The sequence below is a fragment of the Cucurbita pepo genome, chromosome LG04 (genome assembly GCF_002806865.2).
Source record: "Cucurbita pepo subsp. pepo cultivar mu-cu-16 chromosome LG04, ASM280686v2, whole genome shotgun sequence".
Taxonomy (NCBI): domain Eukaryota; kingdom Viridiplantae; phylum Streptophyta; class Magnoliopsida; order Cucurbitales; family Cucurbitaceae; genus Cucurbita; species Cucurbita pepo.
In genome coordinates this window covers 12,128,398-12,146,208 of record NC_036641.1, presented here as the reverse complement: position 1 = coordinate 12,146,208, position 17,811 = coordinate 12,128,398, and the positions used below count along the sequence as shown (strand labels likewise).

General features: G+C 35.9%; 3 protein-coding genes across 4 annotated transcripts; 1 reads left to right on the top strand and 2 right to left on the bottom strand.

Annotated features, from left to right (window-relative positions):
- Nucleotides 1-958: 958 nt before the first annotated feature.
- LOC111793600 (E3 ubiquitin-protein ligase SIS3-like) lies at nt 959-5,705 on the bottom strand. Of its 2 annotated transcripts, XM_023675556.1 has the most exons (10): nt 5,493-5,705; nt 5,334-5,372; nt 4,965-5,031; nt 4,787-4,860; nt 3,866-4,004; nt 3,683-3,775; nt 3,404-3,469; nt 2,852-2,977; nt 2,352-2,465; nt 959-2,122 (listed from the first exon to the last, which is right to left on the bottom strand). In XM_023675556.1, exons 1-10 carry the CDS (start codon nt 5,519-5,521, stop codon nt 1,730-1,732), a joined length of 1,140 nt encoding a protein of 379 aa, XP_023531324.1. In that variant the 5' UTR covers nt 5,522-5,705; the 3' UTR covers nt 959-1,729. The 2 variants fall into 2 exon arrangements, with proteins under 2 accessions (XP_023531324.1, XP_023531325.1); XM_023675557.1 differs by lacking the exon at nt 5,334-5,372 and having other exon boundaries at nt 1,559-2,122; nt 5,493-5,704.
- A 911-nt stretch (nt 5,706-6,616) lies between these two features.
- On the top strand, nt 6,617-10,477 carry LOC111793739 (serine/threonine-protein kinase HT1-like). The gene is made up of 6 exons (XM_023675765.1): nt 6,617-7,266; nt 8,114-8,235; nt 9,059-9,255; nt 9,371-9,545; nt 9,732-9,866; nt 9,993-10,477. The coding sequence occupies exons 1-6, from the start codon at nt 6,966-6,968 to the stop codon at nt 10,197-10,199; spliced, it is 1,137 nt and encodes a 378-aa protein (XP_023531533.1). The 5' UTR covers nt 6,617-6,965; the 3' UTR covers nt 10,200-10,477.
- A 271-nt stretch (nt 10,478-10,748) lies between these two features.
- On the bottom strand, nt 10,749-14,148 carry LOC111794107 (aldehyde dehydrogenase family 2 member B4, mitochondrial-like). The gene is made up of 11 exons (XM_023676247.1): nt 13,933-14,148; nt 13,275-13,412; nt 12,958-13,100; nt 12,709-12,862; nt 12,392-12,621; nt 12,189-12,278; nt 11,871-12,044; nt 11,656-11,793; nt 11,403-11,540; nt 11,256-11,317; nt 10,749-11,176 (listed from the first exon to the last, which is right to left on the bottom strand). Exons 1-11 carry the CDS (start codon nt 14,048-14,050, stop codon nt 10,903-10,905), a joined length of 1,659 nt encoding a protein of 552 aa, XP_023532015.1. The 5' UTR covers nt 14,051-14,148; the 3' UTR covers nt 10,749-10,902.
- Between the last annotated feature and the right edge of the window lie 3,663 nt (nt 14,149-17,811).

The window sequence follows — 17,811 nt, the reverse complement described above, 5'->3', positions numbered from 1 at the left end:
TAAAAATAAAACTTTACAAAATATAGGAACATTTAACAAATTATGTAATGTATTAAATATATATATATATTTGGATAAAATATTTCTATAATTGTCATAGACAAACGTGTCAGCTTAATAGTGATGACCCTTCATAGCGATGACCCTTTTTTGTACTTGCTGATTGGTCTTTTAGTCACAAGTTTCATCATATTAAAAAAAGAAAAAGGGATCAGAAAAATATACTTTCCTCTCATCAACCCGATGCAACGCCCCAGGCACATGCACAAGAACCCTACAATGTCTCGACAATTTTAGCAAAGTTTATATAATTAATAAAAATCGTGGATTATTTAGCAAAAAATAAAATTGTATAAAATTATGTTTTCACAAAAATAAATAAAATGTGCCCAGATTAGTTTTTTTTTAATATTTAATTTATAAAACAATTAGCAACAAAAAAAAAAAAATAATAATCTTTTAATGCAAGGCCCTAAAACAAAATCGAATTATACTTTAAATTAAACTGCCAAGAAAACGTATATTCAAATTCATAATTTCAAAAACAATCATAATTTTTAAAAAACAACCACAATTTTCAAAAACAAAAAAGGAAATATTTATCAAACACGCTCTAATTTCAAATCTGCCAAGGAAACAAAAGTCTACGATAAGAAAGTGACAACCAAACCTGGAAATGAATAGACATACTCCAAGGCAACTCATGGTTCGAGTGGTGGGGCTCCTTGTAGATGTTGTGGCCAAAACTGGAAGCATACCAGCCAGATCAGTTGCTTTCCCCAATAACCTAAATCCACGGACAAGATAAAACCAAGAATATTAAGAGGAAGAAAAGTTCAAACATCTCTACAAAATTTCAACCCTAATTTCTTTAATGAAATTCTAGTCTGCTCCTAAATTTTGTATAAATATTATTTTAACATTTCAATAATTTTCAATCATTATTTAACAAAAAATATGAACAAACTATGAAACTTGATTCACGATTTATTATATGGGACTTCAATTACTAATAATTTATGCAAGTTAGAATTATATATACAAAAAGGGTGAAGAGAAAAATAAGGGAAGGCTGTCGGTCACCACATTTGTTCAATAGGGCTGGCTCCACTCGGTCATTGCCACATTGCTGATGGAGAATAGAGTGCTCGTCAAACCAGACAATTTCCGATGACCCCACCTAAAGAAGCAAGCACAGACAAATTAGCACTAAAATAGGTAAATTATTATCTCATTTTCTAATAACGCCACCCTTTTCTGCCACATGCTTTGGCCTCCTCAATTTAAGGGAATTTCAAAATAGCCTTCTATATAAAGTAACAGTATTTATTCCTGGAGTTGACATTGTTTTGTTCCTCACAGTAAAATCTGCGTCAACCAGAGAATAGGAGTGAGAAACAATAATTAAAAAATTGGAACAGTAAACACCAACCTGTCAAAGTAGAAGATTCTCGAGTGGAATTGCAAGGTATGCGTCTGCAAATAGCACATGGGCAATCTCCCTACACAGATGGCTGAAGAGTCCAGTACTAAGATCTAAACAAATGAAAGATTTGAGTTTTGCTAGAACGTAAGTAGATTCCTTGGATACAAAAACCAAATGTTCGAGGTTTACTATTACACAGTTGCCACGATTTGCAAATGGCAAGATGTGGACGCTTATCATTTAGCTTTTACAGGAGTAGTTAGAAGCAGTCAAAATAGCAAGGGAGAAAAAAGCCACAACTACCTAGAGTTGTGGTGTAGACTGACTTAAAGGCATGGGTCTTACGGGAGACCGTTCTGGTATAGTTTGGTCATGGGCGGACCCATTCTCAGTAACTTCCACAGGACTAGCAGATTCTAAATCACCATGTGTACCCGTGTTTTCTGCGCGAACAGGTCGAAGTAGACCCTGCAGTCTCACTAGATAACTTTGGCTCAAAGGATGAGATATCATATAGCTATTGGCTGTAACAACACTTGCAGAAGGCCTATCGGTATCAGAACGAAGATTGGACAGAGCACTGAGGTCAAGGTTCGGGAAGACCGAGCAACGACATCTAGGGCATTTCACATTCAGTCGAAGCCACTCATCAATACATCCTACATGGAAATTATGAGCACAAGGGAGGCCACGAACCTGCACCAATTTATAATGCCCGCAACTTTATTTTCAATAATTCTCCAACAAAAGATGATACTTCATGTATTTATAAGCATTAATCTAGGATTCCTCGAACTTCCCCAGCTCGAAGAAGCAGTACAATACAAATCATAAATGAATTGACATTTTTTTTTTTTTTTTTCTTACCCCTACAAGTTTACCAAACTTCTGTAAATCAAATGGCACGGCATGAAAAATCAATTACCTCATTCCCTTCATGGAACTCTTCTAAGCAGATAGGGCATTCACTGCAATCTGTTGGAACAGCCTTTAACCTGAATTTGGGAAGTTCCTCAATAAGTGCCTCCACAGCTTCCCTCTGTTCAAGCATCAATGAGTAGCTTGACCATCAGATTTCAAAACAAAAGATTCAATCATAAATTTGAACCCACAAAATGGCTTTACAAAGCAGGCAATTTATCTATTTTTTTTTTTTTTTTAAAGATTTAGACAAAATCTCTCATAAAATGCTTAAAGGCTGAGAGCCTAAGGCACAGAGCCCTCTTTGCAAAGAGCTTCAACTACATTATGCGGTCATGTCGATCAACTTCCCTCAAACTTTTAAACTAATAATTTGTACAGCCACTGAGATGGGAAAATACTACGAACAGTACAAAACTACTCTTAAGCTACCAGACAACAGGTGTTGGGGAAATGTCAAGAATACTGACACCAAAATGTCAACTCAAGCGCTAATAGACTTACCTGAGCTGGAGTCAAGTAAAGTCCGGGATGAGGATGGTAGGTAGCAGCATCTTGACCCATTACCCTTGTTTCTATTCCTGCAGCTTCAAAAGCCCAATCAGGTACTCGGATCATGTCAACCAAGACCTGTAAAGAAAATTGCTCTCTATCAGTTCCATCACGAGCAAGAAGTATATTTTCCCAAATATGTCATTTCTGGCATCTAATACAAGAAATTAAAGCTTACAATTTCTTTTTTTTTTTTTTTGAGAATAGAACCACATACCAAAAAGAACCTAAAGAGCAAACGTAAGGATAGATATACTAATTACAGCTATCCCCCATTTCTACTTCATTCACAATCAATCCATCGTATATGTTCGCCTTTGGAAGAATCATCAGGGTAAAAATTGAATATTTTAATTGAAAGCAGAGAATATATTGTAGAAAAAATTAGATATACAGATGGATGTCACTGAGAACACAAGGTAAAGAAATTGATGACATAGAATGAAAATTTATGCACGGAGTTAAGTTCAGAAATTTTAAAATGCAGGAAGCTTAACTGCTTACCCCATATTCCGATACAGGGATCCCTTGTTGTGCCCGAAACAAGAGTGCTTGTCTACGAGTTAACCACTACAAGAAGGGTTCAAAGGTAACTACGTGAATTTCATGTACAGAAGTATATATAGAAAAACATTGAGAAATTTCAACAAGAACTGTAAAAGAATGTAAAGGTCGTACATAAAACAACTGATAGTTGAGCTACAAACAATTAGAGAGTACCAGACATAACTCATAAGAATAAACTCCAATAATAATCTACAGAGTAAACATAGTAGAACTGACCTTTCCCAATGACATGCAAGCAATGCATACGAGGGCACAGTAGCTAAAAAGCAACCAAATTAGGAATCCCCATTTCTGACCTTGCTCAGGAAGCTGACACATTTAAACCAATAATTCCATAAAAATTTGTAGAAATATGAAGATTCTGGTGGTGGCGATGGGAATTGAAATAGAATAACATACACAATTATGGGCCTGCTTAAACCATAAAGTACCAATGGCAGTCCAAACCCAAAGAAATGGAAATAGCAGAAGCGCTAGGACTGAAAGGACAACAATTCTTCCACAAAATCGAGCATATCTCTGCTGCCACCCAAAGTCCCTAATGGTACACAAATTTAGAAGATAAGAAGATCTCAAATGGCATAAACTATACAAGAAATATTGAAATAGAAGATTAGAGAGAGGAAAATGCATTGCCAATTACGGTTAAGAACATCCATTCGGATGATAAGCCAAACTGATCAAATTATAAGATCATAACTTTCTTGTATTTAATGAAGCAGTGAACCAATGTTTCAATCACAAGATGGGTTAAAAAAATGAGAAGTGTGCATGTATTTACTAATTAACTAATTCGGGGGTAAAAAAATTTCTCAGACCTTCGTCAAGACCTACTTGGTCAAAGTAACTAACTGGTATGGCAAAACTTGTGCAGACTCCCAATTCCCAAGAGGAAATAAGATATATAATAATTCTACCAGAACCAGAAAGTGAACATTCATTTCTTGAAGTTTCACATTTAAAGTCCCAAAAGAACAAAACAAAATTAGCAAACGCCACAGGATTCTTTAAATTAGCAACAGATGTTCTATGTTCTATTCTTTTGTTTTCCTTTCTTTTTCACACTTTTGTCACCATGCTTCTGATAATGAATCAAATGCTCACAAATCTTTGCATGTCAGAATCCAAGTTTGTTTTGATCTTTCCCCAAAGAATTACAGCTTTAAAGCTCAACCAATACCATTCATAATAAAGACATTGGAGGAACATTTTACTGCTTTAATTCATTTGCTGACACCAAAATATCTGGAGGATTAATAAAAAAAAGTGTAAGATTTTGCTGCCCTAAATTGACGTAAAACTAAAAGTTGAAAGCCTTACAAACCCATTCCAGCGGCAAGTCCATTGTCTACAAACATCAGCAGGCGAAAAAGAAAGACGGCAGTGTAATCAACCTGTACCAATAACTGACTATCATTGACCCCAAAAAAAATCACAACAGATAAAACAAACAATAGTAATAACATGTAATACTTGTTTAGAGTTAAGAATAACGTACCACAATCCATATATGCAGGGGATGTACACAAGTATGATACCTCTTCCAACTGATCGAAACTATTACTCTATCAAGCAAATAGTTAAAGAAAATACACAAATAAAATACGTAAAGAGAAATACATTGCTCGAGATTTTAAAGCATAGGATATGAATACGTTTCCAACTCTTATACCAAAGCATGACACACGATAAGAGGAAACGCAGTCCATGCAAGTAAATGCATCCGTTATCATGGCAACACGATAAGTGGAATCACAGTCCATGCAAGTAAATGCATCAAACACGAGTTATCACTCAACCATTCTAACAGACTGAAAGGAATTTCGTAGAAAAAACTTCAAAATTCCCCCAAAACACTGAAGGATACACACTAGTCGCGAGCATCGACAAGAAAAAACCGTCATACCTGCAAGAATCAAGTACGGCGTCCAAAACCTATCAAGTTGACTACAAACGACTGCTCTTCTCCATACAAGAGAGTACATCAATACAACAATTCATTGTTTTAGATAGTGAGAGGCCTTACCACTTGAAATCGACGCCTCGAGTAGCCATAGATGGGAGAATTGTTCACTAGAACAAGCTGGTTGGAGAATCACGAACCGCCATAGGACGGTGCAGAAACCTGATTGAATTTTAAAGCAATGAATCGAAAACAATCACGAGAACAATAGCTAATTCTCGTAAGATCGTGGATGGAAAAAACAGAGGCGAAATTTCGTGGAGGGAAGAAGCGAAATGAGAAATGTGAGCAGTAGAGAAGGGCGAGAGACACGAACGGAAAAGTAACGGAAGTGTACGAATATTCCGAATAGAGTTACTAACTGTAGCGCCGTTTCTTCACGGCGTCAACTCTCGTACTGTTTGCAGCTTTACGACACGTGCCCAGTTGGCATAATCGGCCCAATAAGCCCAATCCCACGTCGATTTATTATTTTCGTTTTATTTTAGTTTCTGTAAATTAAAAATAAAGTTTTATGGATAATTTAGTGTTTAATTGATATTTTTCTGTAAAATTTAAAAACAAGGCTGATTTTCCTTACTTGACGTACGATAGTTACTGGGCCTTGGCCCACAAAGAGTCAAAGTATTTGGGCCTTGGCCCACATTAGTTATTCAGTTTAGGAATGTAATTAATTACGCTCTTCAATTTCAGATTATGCTCCATTCTTAACATCAATGAACAAAATTAAATATGTAATTTATAAATACATATAATTCCCTTTATATATAGAAAACAAAAAATCCATTGAATACCATAAATTTAATATGTATTTTATGAAATACCCTTATTTTTCATTTGTTAACAAATATGGTATAAATTATATTATCTATATTTAAAAATAAAACATATTTAGACGGTCAAACACAAAAAATAATATAATTATTAAACGGACTTTAATCTTAAATTTAAGTATAGGTGTACCATTATTATTTATTCAAATCATTCATATAATATTTTTATATTAATAAAAAAAATAGTATATTATTGTAGGTGTTTAACCTAATTAATTATATAATAAGAAGAAGATGAAGAAGAAAAATATTTATAATAATTTATAGTAAGATAAATAAATGGCATTATTGGACTCATTTCAAACCTAAGTTCCTTTGTTGGTTTATAATAATACCATTATTTTAATTAACAAGCAGTGATGTGTTAATTGGCTGGGAACTGGAAAAGAAGAAGAAAATGAAAGAGAGAGAAAAATAATAAATAGAGAAGAAGACCGAAGTGGGTCAGAAGCACACGTTATGAGCAGGCAAATTCATGTGCCCACATGGATGATTCGAGAAGCCATTGCAGAATTTGTGGAAACGAAGAGCAGCCAAGAAACAACAGCGAAACGAGCAAGAAGAAGAAGAATCACCACCGAATTCTTCTTAGATATTCTCAATTTCTGAATTGAATCATTTAATTTTGTTGATTCCAGCCACCGATTCCTGTCCATTATACTGCTCTGATTTGCCGCCAACTTGAAAGGAATCGAAATCGGAGATGAAGGACAACAATGATGGGTTTGTGCGAGCGGATCAGATTGATCTCAAGAGCTTGGATGAGCAGCTTGAGAGGCATCTCAACAGAGCCTTGACGATGGAGAAGAACAAAAAGAAAGATGAAGATGGTAACAGCTTTCTCACTTCCGCTGCCATGGCTCGCAGTAGGTCTACTAAAGTCGCTGCTAAGGAGCGGCTGGAGTGGGAGATCGATCCGTCCAAACTGATAATCAAGAGCGTCATTGCTCGTGGTACTTTCGGCACCGTCCACCGCGGCGTTTACGACGGACTAGATGTCGCCGGTGAGCCACCGATTTTCACCAGCAACCTTAAATTTTGCCCTATTTTTAACTATTCTCCTTCAGTAATTGCTTTGTTTTGAGTTCTTGCTTCGTGCATCGTGATGGAATTCCACACTCCTGATCTTTCAGAATGCTTACAGACTACAGTTTATGCCTTACTTTACTTTGCTTCTCCACTTTCTTTTTTGAGTATCCTTCCGTTCGTTTTCAATTGTTTCAACACCATTGTTATCTGCTCTTAATCGTCTTAAACATTCATCATGATCATTTTTGTATGTACTCCTGAATTTGTCTGAACAAATATGGATTTGATTGACTATTAGTTCTTTGAAATGCTGTACTGATTTTGCACCCTCTTCATTGGATCCTATACAGTGATTGTTTAGCCTTCTTTGGACTAACTGTTTATTTTAAAGACATGTTGCTACTGTCAGGAAGTGGTGATTGGCCATTTGAACTCTCTTTTAGATGATCCGTGATGCATACACGAGATTGAGTTGAGTTTGTTTATGACAACGATGGCCTGAATGACTTTCTGTAGATAAAGTTATAAACTTTCATGTGATTCCAGCTGTTGGATAAAATTTGTCCTGGAAAAGCTGTTATTACGAATTGGCTATTTCTGCTAGCTGCTACGGACTTGTATTTTTTTCTTCATCTTTATCATCATTATCATCTACCCTTTTTAATGCTATCATTATCACTGAATTATTTCAAGATCTGTTTTACTCACTCCTTTATTTTCAAATGAAAATATTATCTTGGTTTATAGTTTGATAATGTTACTGGGTTGTAGTTGTTTGCTACCGTCCTCTGAAGTTTTCTGTTGGCTTTTTTAATGCATTAGTCAAGATGCTGGATTGGGGAGAAGAGGGTCACAGGACAGAAGCTGAAATTTCTTCACTAAGGGCAGCTTTCAAACAGGAAGTTGCTGTTTGGCATAAACTCGAGCATCCCAATGTTACTAAGGTCATTAGCAACTTCTGCGATTATTCACCCACTTGTTATGATTCTGAAACTTGAAATGAATGTCTTGTCATATGCTTGTTCCAACCCTCAATTCTATTGCCTAGCCTGATTGATATTGAATCAATTGAGTGTACTTCTAATATTGTTTCTCTTTTGGAAGATGCTGACAATATAGAAAATAGATGATCAATTAGATCCCGAATAGTTAATGATCCAATAACCAGAAACCGTTCTTTTTCCTCCCCGCTACCTCTTCTTTTCTAATTTTTGTGAAAAAGGATTTGCTTTTAATTGTCTCAAGCCTTCTGTATAGGCCACTGAAAACTCTTCTTGCCCGAACTTCAAAATCGAACTAAATCTTTTCTTTTCTACTGGAAACATTCAGTTGCATTAAAAGATTCCGTCTAGAGTTCTAATCTCTCACCACCCTTCTACTTTTGTAGAAGGGAAAAAAGTCAACTGAACTAAATCTTATCCTTGCTAGAATAGAATCAGATAAGGCCAAGAAGCATGTTGCTCACTTTGGAGGGCCTTAATCAGATGAAGAAAGTTTTGACATCTTTGATAGTGGAAAACTAGGGTCTTTATCTAGGTTCTCAACTTGTCATCGTCCCTTCTTTTTCCTTTCCCTCTTTTATCTGTCATAGTGAATGGGGAACTTTCAAGTATATGTATTTTACTGTTCAGATTTTGATATCTCAAACTCGATGTTTTTATCCAATAATTAATCTATTAAGTTGTGTTATTTATTTATTATTATTATTTTCTTTTTTGGTTTTGGTTGATAGTTTTGTATTTTTTACATTTTTCAATTCATTGTCAGTTTATAGGAGCAACAATGGGCTCAGCGGAGTTACAGATCCAAACTGAAAATGGTCTAATAGGCATGCCAAGTAACATATGTTGTGTTGTGGTGGAATATCTCGCTGGAGGTGCCCTAAAATCTTATCTCATAAAGAACAGGAGAAGGAAGCTAGCTTTCAAGGTGGTTGTCCAGTTGGCACTTGATCTTGCTAGAGGGTACCCCTGCACCACTATTCCTATCCCTTCTGTTCGCTAATCTTAACCGTATATTTGAGAATAGTATGCACTTGTTTATATTCGGCTCTTAGAAAGTGTTCCTTTTATTTTGTAGATTGAGTTACCTTCATTCACAGAAGATCGTTCACAGAGATGTAAAGACAGAAAACATGCTGCTGGACAAAACACGTACGGTTAAAATTGCTGATTTTGGCGTTGCTAGAGTTGAGGCCTCAAATCCCAACGACATGACCGGGGAGACTGGGACACTTGGTTACATGGCTCCTGAGGTATGCACTTTTCGGTCAGCTCTACAACATTTAGGTGCATTGGCCATAAAATGTTTCCTTTTTGATTCCATAGTTGTGTCGCTCATTCCTTACATGGAAACCAAAAAACTTCAATGCCAAAAATGTAGCTATCAAACACATCAGAATGATGATTTTGCTAAAGTTATAGCGCTCTTCTGGTTACAGGTTCTCAATGGCAACCCATATAACAGGAAGTGTGACGTGTACAGTTTCGGTATCTGCCTTTGGGAAATTTATTGCTGTGACATGCCATATCCCGACCTTAGTTTCTCCGAAGTGACTTCTGCTGTGGTTCGTCAGGTAGATTGCCGATTCTTTCACCCATAGTTCTTCATATCTGCAGACAATGTGCGCTTGAGAAGAAATCATTCCATTGTTTTCAACCTATCATTAACTCTCCTGAAAATGGTAATTTCAAAACTGCAGAATCTGAGGCCAGAGATACCGAGATGTTGCCCGAGCTCTCTAGCAAATGTGATGAAGCGATGCTGGGATGCAACCCCGGACAAGCGGCCCGAGATGGACGAAGTAGTTTCCATGTTGGAGGCCATTGACACATCCAAGGGTGGAGGTATGATCCCTGTTGATCAAACTCAAGGTTGTCTATGCTTTCGAAAATATAGAGGGCCTTAAAGATTTGTTTGTTTGAATTGGATACAGAAATCTGGTAAAATTATTTTGAAGATGAAAGGGAAAAATCATAATGTGATTGTGGTAATGACAAATAGAAGAAGTAGGAATATATATATATATATATAGATATATATATCTATTGAGGTGAGGCTAGTAGTATAATAGATTATGGTGGTGGGTACATAAACCAGGGACTTTGCTGCCTTTCACTTTGCCATTTGATGTAAGCCTTTTGTAATGACATCAATTGAATGAATTGTATGATTAAAATGCAAAAATGGTATTGTCTTCATCTTTCCATCTCCTCGAACCTTTATATGGGTGTGGAAACCCTAGCATACACATTTCAAAAAGCCTCGAGAGAAAGTCCAAAGAGTACTATGGACGGTTTCCATAATTAAAAAATTCTGAAAACCACTAAGGATCTTTGTTATCGTTGTCATCCAAATTGTTATCTTTGTCGTCTTTCTCCATTGAATAAGATTTGAAATTAATTAACAAAATTCTTTGATAATTTGTGTTTTAGTCCTTGAGAAGAGTCGATGTTCAATCAAATCATTCAAGAGGGATAGCTCAGATTAAGAGGTAGATAATATTGGGCTCAACTTGAGTACAGAAATAAAAGTTTTGTTTTTTTGTGCAAATAACAAAGCTGAAACTGATAATGAAACATTATTCTAGTTCACTGGCATTACTCCCATTCTCATAACCATGCTGGATTCTTCAGAGGAGTAACTACAGCCTTCACCTGCAAGTAGTTTTGGAGGCTGTAAATTCCTTTCTCCCTCCCCATTCCGCTCATCTTATACCCACCAAACGGTATTGCAGCGTCAAATACGTCGAAGCAATTCACCCACACCGTCCCTGTTCTCAATCCTCGTGTTATGGTGTTGGCTGTGTCGAGGTTTGTAGTGAAAACTCCAGCAGCTAGACCGTAACGAGTTGCGTTTGCCCTTTGAATAACTTCGTCAATGTCCCTGATATTGACAAAATTCATGAAGAAATTAAGTCAAATGAACGAGTGATATGATGTGTTTCGAGATGTTGGCAACTCACTTGAATTTCAAGATGGATTGTACTGGGCCAAAGATTTCGTCCTTCGCTATCAACATATCGTCCTGATCGATCAACGAGAAAAACAGGTCGAAATGTTAGTTTACATTCTTTAGAGCAAGGAAGCTAGTGAAGACATAAAACAATCACCTTAACATTTGAGAAAACTGTCGGCTGGACGAAGTATCCCTTGGACCCAAGTCTGTCACCCCCACATTCCAAAGTAGCATCACTTTCAATGCCAGATTTTATGTATCTTAGGACTTTTGCAAACTGCTCCGAGTCGATCTGGACATGATTGTGTCGTTCAAAAAGGGTACGTCGATTATCGTTAGTCTTAACATGAATGATATGGTTTTTCTTCTCATGGATTAGATGGGGAAAGGTAAATGGAGAGAGTTACCTGAGGACCTTGTTCAACACCCTTCTTGAAAGGATCACCAACCACACGTCTTTGGGCACGTGCCCTCGACTTCTCGACAAACTCGTCGTATATACGCTCATGCACGAAAGTACGAGATCCAGCACAGCAACATTGCCCCTGAAAATGAACAAAGAATTGTTAACAGTGAGTTCAAATCCTACAAATCCATGGCAAAAGTGACCCTTCAGACAAACCTGATTGAAAAAAAGAGCAAAATGAGCAAGCTCTACGGCCTTATCAACATCTGCATCCTCACAAACGATGAAAGGCGATTTCCCTCCAAGTTCGAGCGTTACCGGTTTCAAATTGCTTTTAGATGCCAATTCGAGCACAACTTTTCCCGTGTTCGTCGATCCTGTAAAGGCTAGCTGCAAACCGATCGTTGTCGTGCAGAAATATGTAGATCATTAGTTCATGATAAATCTCTTATAGGAAGCTACAATTGACCATGCCAGATATGAGTTTCATAAAGAAACATAAGAAGCAAGATGGTTTCAAGATTGTGCTATCACCTTGTCCACATCCATATGGCTAGCAAGGGCAGCACCCGCGGTTGGACCATAGCCCGAAACGACATTCAGAACTCCTGGAGGAAGACCAGCCTATTCGATTGATCAACCGAGGGAGGATGAAGATTAGTCGCGACATGGACAGAGAATATTAGAACATCATAAACCGAACGATCTGGAAACAAACATAGCTTTGAAAACGCTACCTCGTGGAATAACTTCGCGACATAAAGAGCGGTCAGAGGCGTTTGCTCTGCAGTTTTTAGGACAATGGTGTTGCCACAGGCTAGAGCAGGACCAACTTTCCAAGCAAACATAAGGAGAGGAAAGTTCCATGGAATTATCTGTCCTGCAACTCCAATTGGTTCATGTAATACTTGCACATGATATTTCCCATCAGCTGGAACGGTCAAGCCATGGATTTTGTCCGCCCACCCTGAACAAACCAACACCAAAACCACTTACAAACCTACAAAAACAGCAGGACAAGGGCTGATACGCCACCATGCTGCGATGAACTAACCGGCGTAATAGTGAAACAAGCGCACGAATATAGGTATTTCGGTCCGAGCCGATTGTTCATAAGGTTTGCCATTGTTCCATGTCTCCAATGCTGCAAGCTCAGCGCTATGCTTCTCAACCAAATCAGCGAACCGCAGTAATATCCTCGATCGTTCCTGAAAATCGACACGACGAGCATCGATATAGAATTCAAATAAAGGCAAGAGGGGGAGGGAAACAAGAGGAGTTGCAGCCTGCAGGAATGCATTACATAAGCAGTCATTTTCGGCCATTTCCCCTCGTCGAAAGCCTTGCGAGCTGCCGATACTGCCCGGTTGATATCCTCCGCCTCGCCCTCGGCAACATGAGCAATCACTTCCCCGGTGCGAGGATCGTAGGTCGGAAACGTTTTCCCTACGATCAAAACATATCAAATTCAACCTTCCTTCCATCCATCAGATAACTTTTGAGAGGTAAGATTATAACAAAAACACAATTTCATCATCATACAAAAGCTAAAACAGTATTAACTCAACCGGTTAAGATATATATGATCGACCAAAAGGTTAGATATCGAAAAGAACTCACCTGATGCAGCATCCACAAACTGCCCATTAATCAGATTCTGAGTGTAACTTATCTGAACAGGAGGAGTAACAAGTTCCTCCTCCGCCAAAGCAGATGAGCTGAATCTTCTCCCTATTCCATGCAACCTTGAAACTCTCCCTGAAACCCACAATTATGAATATCCATTACAACTTCAAAGAACATGGCCTCAAGGGATATCAAACCATTAAAGAACATGGCCTCAAGAGATATCAAACCATTAAAGAACATGGCCTCAAGAGATATCAAACCATTAAAGAACATGGCCTCAAGAGATATCAAACCATTAAAGAACATGGCCTCAAGAGATATCAAACCATTAAAGAACATGGCCTCAAGAGATATCAAACCATTAAAGAACATGGCCTCAAGAGATATCAAACCATTAAAGAACATGGCCTCAAGAGATATCAAACCATTAAAGAACATGGCCTCAAGAGATATCAAACCATTAAAGAACATGGCCTCAAGAGATATCAAACCATTAAAGAACATGGCCTCAAGAGATATCAAACCATTAAAGAACATGGCCTCAAGAGATATCAAACCATTAAAGAACATGGCCTCAAGAGATATCAAACCATTAAAGAACATGGCCTCAAGAGATATCAAACCATTAACAAAAAAGAAAGAAACCCACCACGAGATTGGAGAAAAGAACCAAACCCATAACCAGAAGAACAAGAAGAAGAAGAAGAACAAGAAGATGATAACAGAGAACGAGATAGTAAAGAACAGATTCCTCTCCGAGCAGCCATGGCCACAAAACACAAAAGCTTCAAAGCACAAACCACGAGACCCCTTCACACGTTTAAGCTCTCCTATCCAACACCGGTTAAGTAGATGCCAAAACCTGTCGTTTAAACGCCATTTTAGGCCATAAATTAGGAATATCAGAACAATAATTAAACCCCAAATTAGAAGGGTAGTTTCAAAGTCATTTTCACATTTCCTCCCTCAAAAAACAAGGTGTAAATTGGATGGGAAAGAAAGTAGATGGCAGAAACAACAACACCCACATGTTGTGTTTTTTTCTTTTACTGTTCGAGATTAACAAAGGTTGTTTTCTTGCCTATTAATGAACACATCGCTGTAAAACAGAGCTGGAGTTTCCATTCAAATGGGACAAACAAGGACAGGACAATATCATAAAAGTAATTTGTTTGATTCCCTAAAAAGATTGGTCTTTCTGTTTCGAGATCTTCATCTCAAAGCTCTGATAAACATTGATTTTGAACCAAAATTCCGAGTTTCAAGGTATCAAAAATCTGTCTTGTTTGGGATCCTAAACAGAATCGGTGAGGCAGATTTCCAAAACATATTCATTTCTCTAAGAAATAATGCATCTTTTTCAAAAGGGTCAGATTTTTTTCAACAAACAATTTTAGGTCCTAAATTTTAATAAAAATCCATATGATAATTTTTTTTTTTTTTTTTTTTTTNACAAACCACCATTTATAAGTGGTTGGAAACCTTCCGCCTTTTAAAGTTTTGATTTTTGTATTTATTTAATAACTTAGATTTTTGTGGTTTATGGTAAGAAATTTTATTAAATTTTAATAAAATTTAGCTTAGTTGAAACGAGATCATTAAATAATTGACATTGATGTAAACTTAATAAATGATATTGCTTTACAAAGGATGAGAAGCCAATTAATGTAAAGACCCTCTTTATAAATATGACGTGGAAATATAATTAATTATATGTGTTGATTATTGACAGTGAAATCTGGTTAAAATAGTTGGTCTCGTTCCGAGATTATTAAAATTAAATTAATAAGTGAAATTAGTTTAATAAGTGAGGTTATTTTTTTTATTATTATTATAATTAAATGATTTAAATATTAACGTGTTCTAAATTTATTATTTAAATCTGAAAATTTTCTAACCAAGTTTCACACATGATTAAATTCAAGAATTTTGAGACAATTAATTCATTGGTCCAAAGTATATAATTAAGATTTAACTATTCGGTTACTTTCTAGACTTCTTACTTCCAATTAATTAAGCGTTGAATTAAAAAGAAGATTTTGATTGGTTCTGAATAACTTTACATTAATTACGGTTTAAATTATAATATTTCCTATACTTTTTAAATTTTGTTATAAAGATTATGAATTGTTTACCGATAATTTAATGAAAATTTATCTATACGTTCAAAATTTATTTAAATATCCAATTTGGTAAACGTGATTTCCAATGTTTGTCTATTTGTTTATGTTTACCAATGTTGATGAGATTAACAAAATATTATTTATATTAAATTTATTTTCAATTAAATTAAGGAACGTTGATCAAAGTTATATGATTACTTTATTCCATGCAAATCGTTCGCCAACTATTCGATATCTTTATAAAAAGTTAATTGAATTGAAACGTTTTTATGGTCGAATTTATTTTGAATTTGATAGTTCGTGAAATATGTGTTCGTGTATGTCTGTATAGATCGAAGAAAATGATATTGAAAAAAGGAGAATGTGGGGTATTCATCTCCTTTCTACCTTCTATCTGCCAACACATTCATGCTGGTGCTGAATGGATGCCACATACCAAGCAGCTCCTATAGGGTGCACCGACAAATCTCAAAGAATTAGGCAAGAGTAGAACTGCAAAGGACAAAATCAAAATCAAGAGAATTTACTTTGGATTAAATTGATTATAATCAAGAGTTCCATTTCCCCCAAAAAATGGAGATCCAAACCGGATCTCGGACAACAACCGAGCAACATTAAATTTTGCTAAACCCTAAATCAAATCCCTAATTCGATCAGTTAAAGAAGAATCGATTCACCTGAGGCAGGGGATAGCAATATCCCTAGGGTCCATAGCAAGCTCCTCGCGGCCAAAAACCCTAGAATTGGGCGCAACGAAGGCGGTGCGGAACTTCATAAGCATTTGAAACATGGAGAACAAATCGACGATGGTTTCGTGACGACGATGCCAAATCCAGTGCTGAATCGCCTTCAAGCAGGGCCGCCAATGATCGAGAAATAAAAGAAAAAGAGGATCGACGAAGAGCGCGATCAAACAAATAACGAGGAAGATGCGATGCCATCGGACGACGAAATCGGAATCTGGTTCGAGGATATGATCCTACAAAGGATTTGTGAAGACCGCCCAATCGAGAATGAGCAATGTTATGCATTTTTCCATTGCAAAGACGAAAAATATGATCGGAGAGAGAGAACTGAAGACCTTTTGGAAGATGAACAGAGGAATACGGTGAGCCAAAATTTTGCAGAGCGTTTGTTCTTCTTTTCTTCCGTTTATTGCTTCTACGGATATTAATATCGCGCGCCAAAAGTTCTTTACTTAATAAATTTTAAATATAGTATTTTTTAAATGTCAATTTTTATTTAGTTCTATAATTTTAAAAATTAAAATTTATATAACTTCTACGATAAATCAATTATATACGAAAATTTTACAAATTTGATTTTAATATTTAAAATTATAATAATTATTCAATGATTTAAACTCGATATATTATATAAAACTAAATTTTACAAGTCGGAAATTAGGTTGGTTGGTTTAGGGCCGGCCCAACTTTTATGGCCCAAATAACAGTAAATATGGGCCGCATTAGCCCATTTGATGTCAACATATTTTTAAATGCTTAAAATTAATTAAAAAATTTGAAAAGAAATGGCGATGAATAAAAAAAGGAAAAATATAAGGACACGTCATGCAAAGAAAGGATAAGGTAGAACATTCGATTATCCCATCAAATTAAAAGGTAATGGGCCCACTTTCTTCCTTTTAGTGGATAAGGACCGAAAGCCAAATTCCTTCTTCTTCTTTTTTTTTTTTTTAATTAAAAAAAAAAATCATTTATTCTCCCCGATACTATTATTTAAATTCAATTATTTATTTTTTTCTCTTCTAAAAAAAATGTTTTTTTATTCATTATTTAGGTTTAGTATAAGATTTATAAATATATTTCATTTAATATGATTTGCTTTACTACATAATTTTATTAAAATTATTTATTTAGGGATAATTATTAATATTTATTACATCATAAAACTTTATAAATTATTTTTCTTTAGTCCCTAAAATTTTAAATTACTGTAATAGGTTTTTATAATAAAATATGGAATAAAATCGTATAAATTGATTAAGATAAATATTAAATTTAAAAATAACAATAAGCTTTTTTAGAAGTTTTTGAATAAGGAAAATTAAATTCAGAAAATAATGATGATATACGTGGATGGTGTTTAGGTAATAAGCAAAAAGAAAGTATGAACATAGAGAGAGATGAGAATGATCGTTTAGGTAAATGGAATAAATGAGGACGTGGCGTTGCAATGGTGGGGAGTGACGTGGAGTATTACGTGTGTGGCGTGAGTGGGGTCCACGTGGGGTGGCCATGGTTTTTCCTTTTGATTTTTTTTTTTTTTTAATTTGCTTTTTATTATTAATTGCGTGTAAAAAGACGGTACGAGATTATGAGAGAGAAAAGTGCGTGGAAAAGTCATGGAAAATCATTGTCCCCTTTGCTTTAGATTCTATCCTC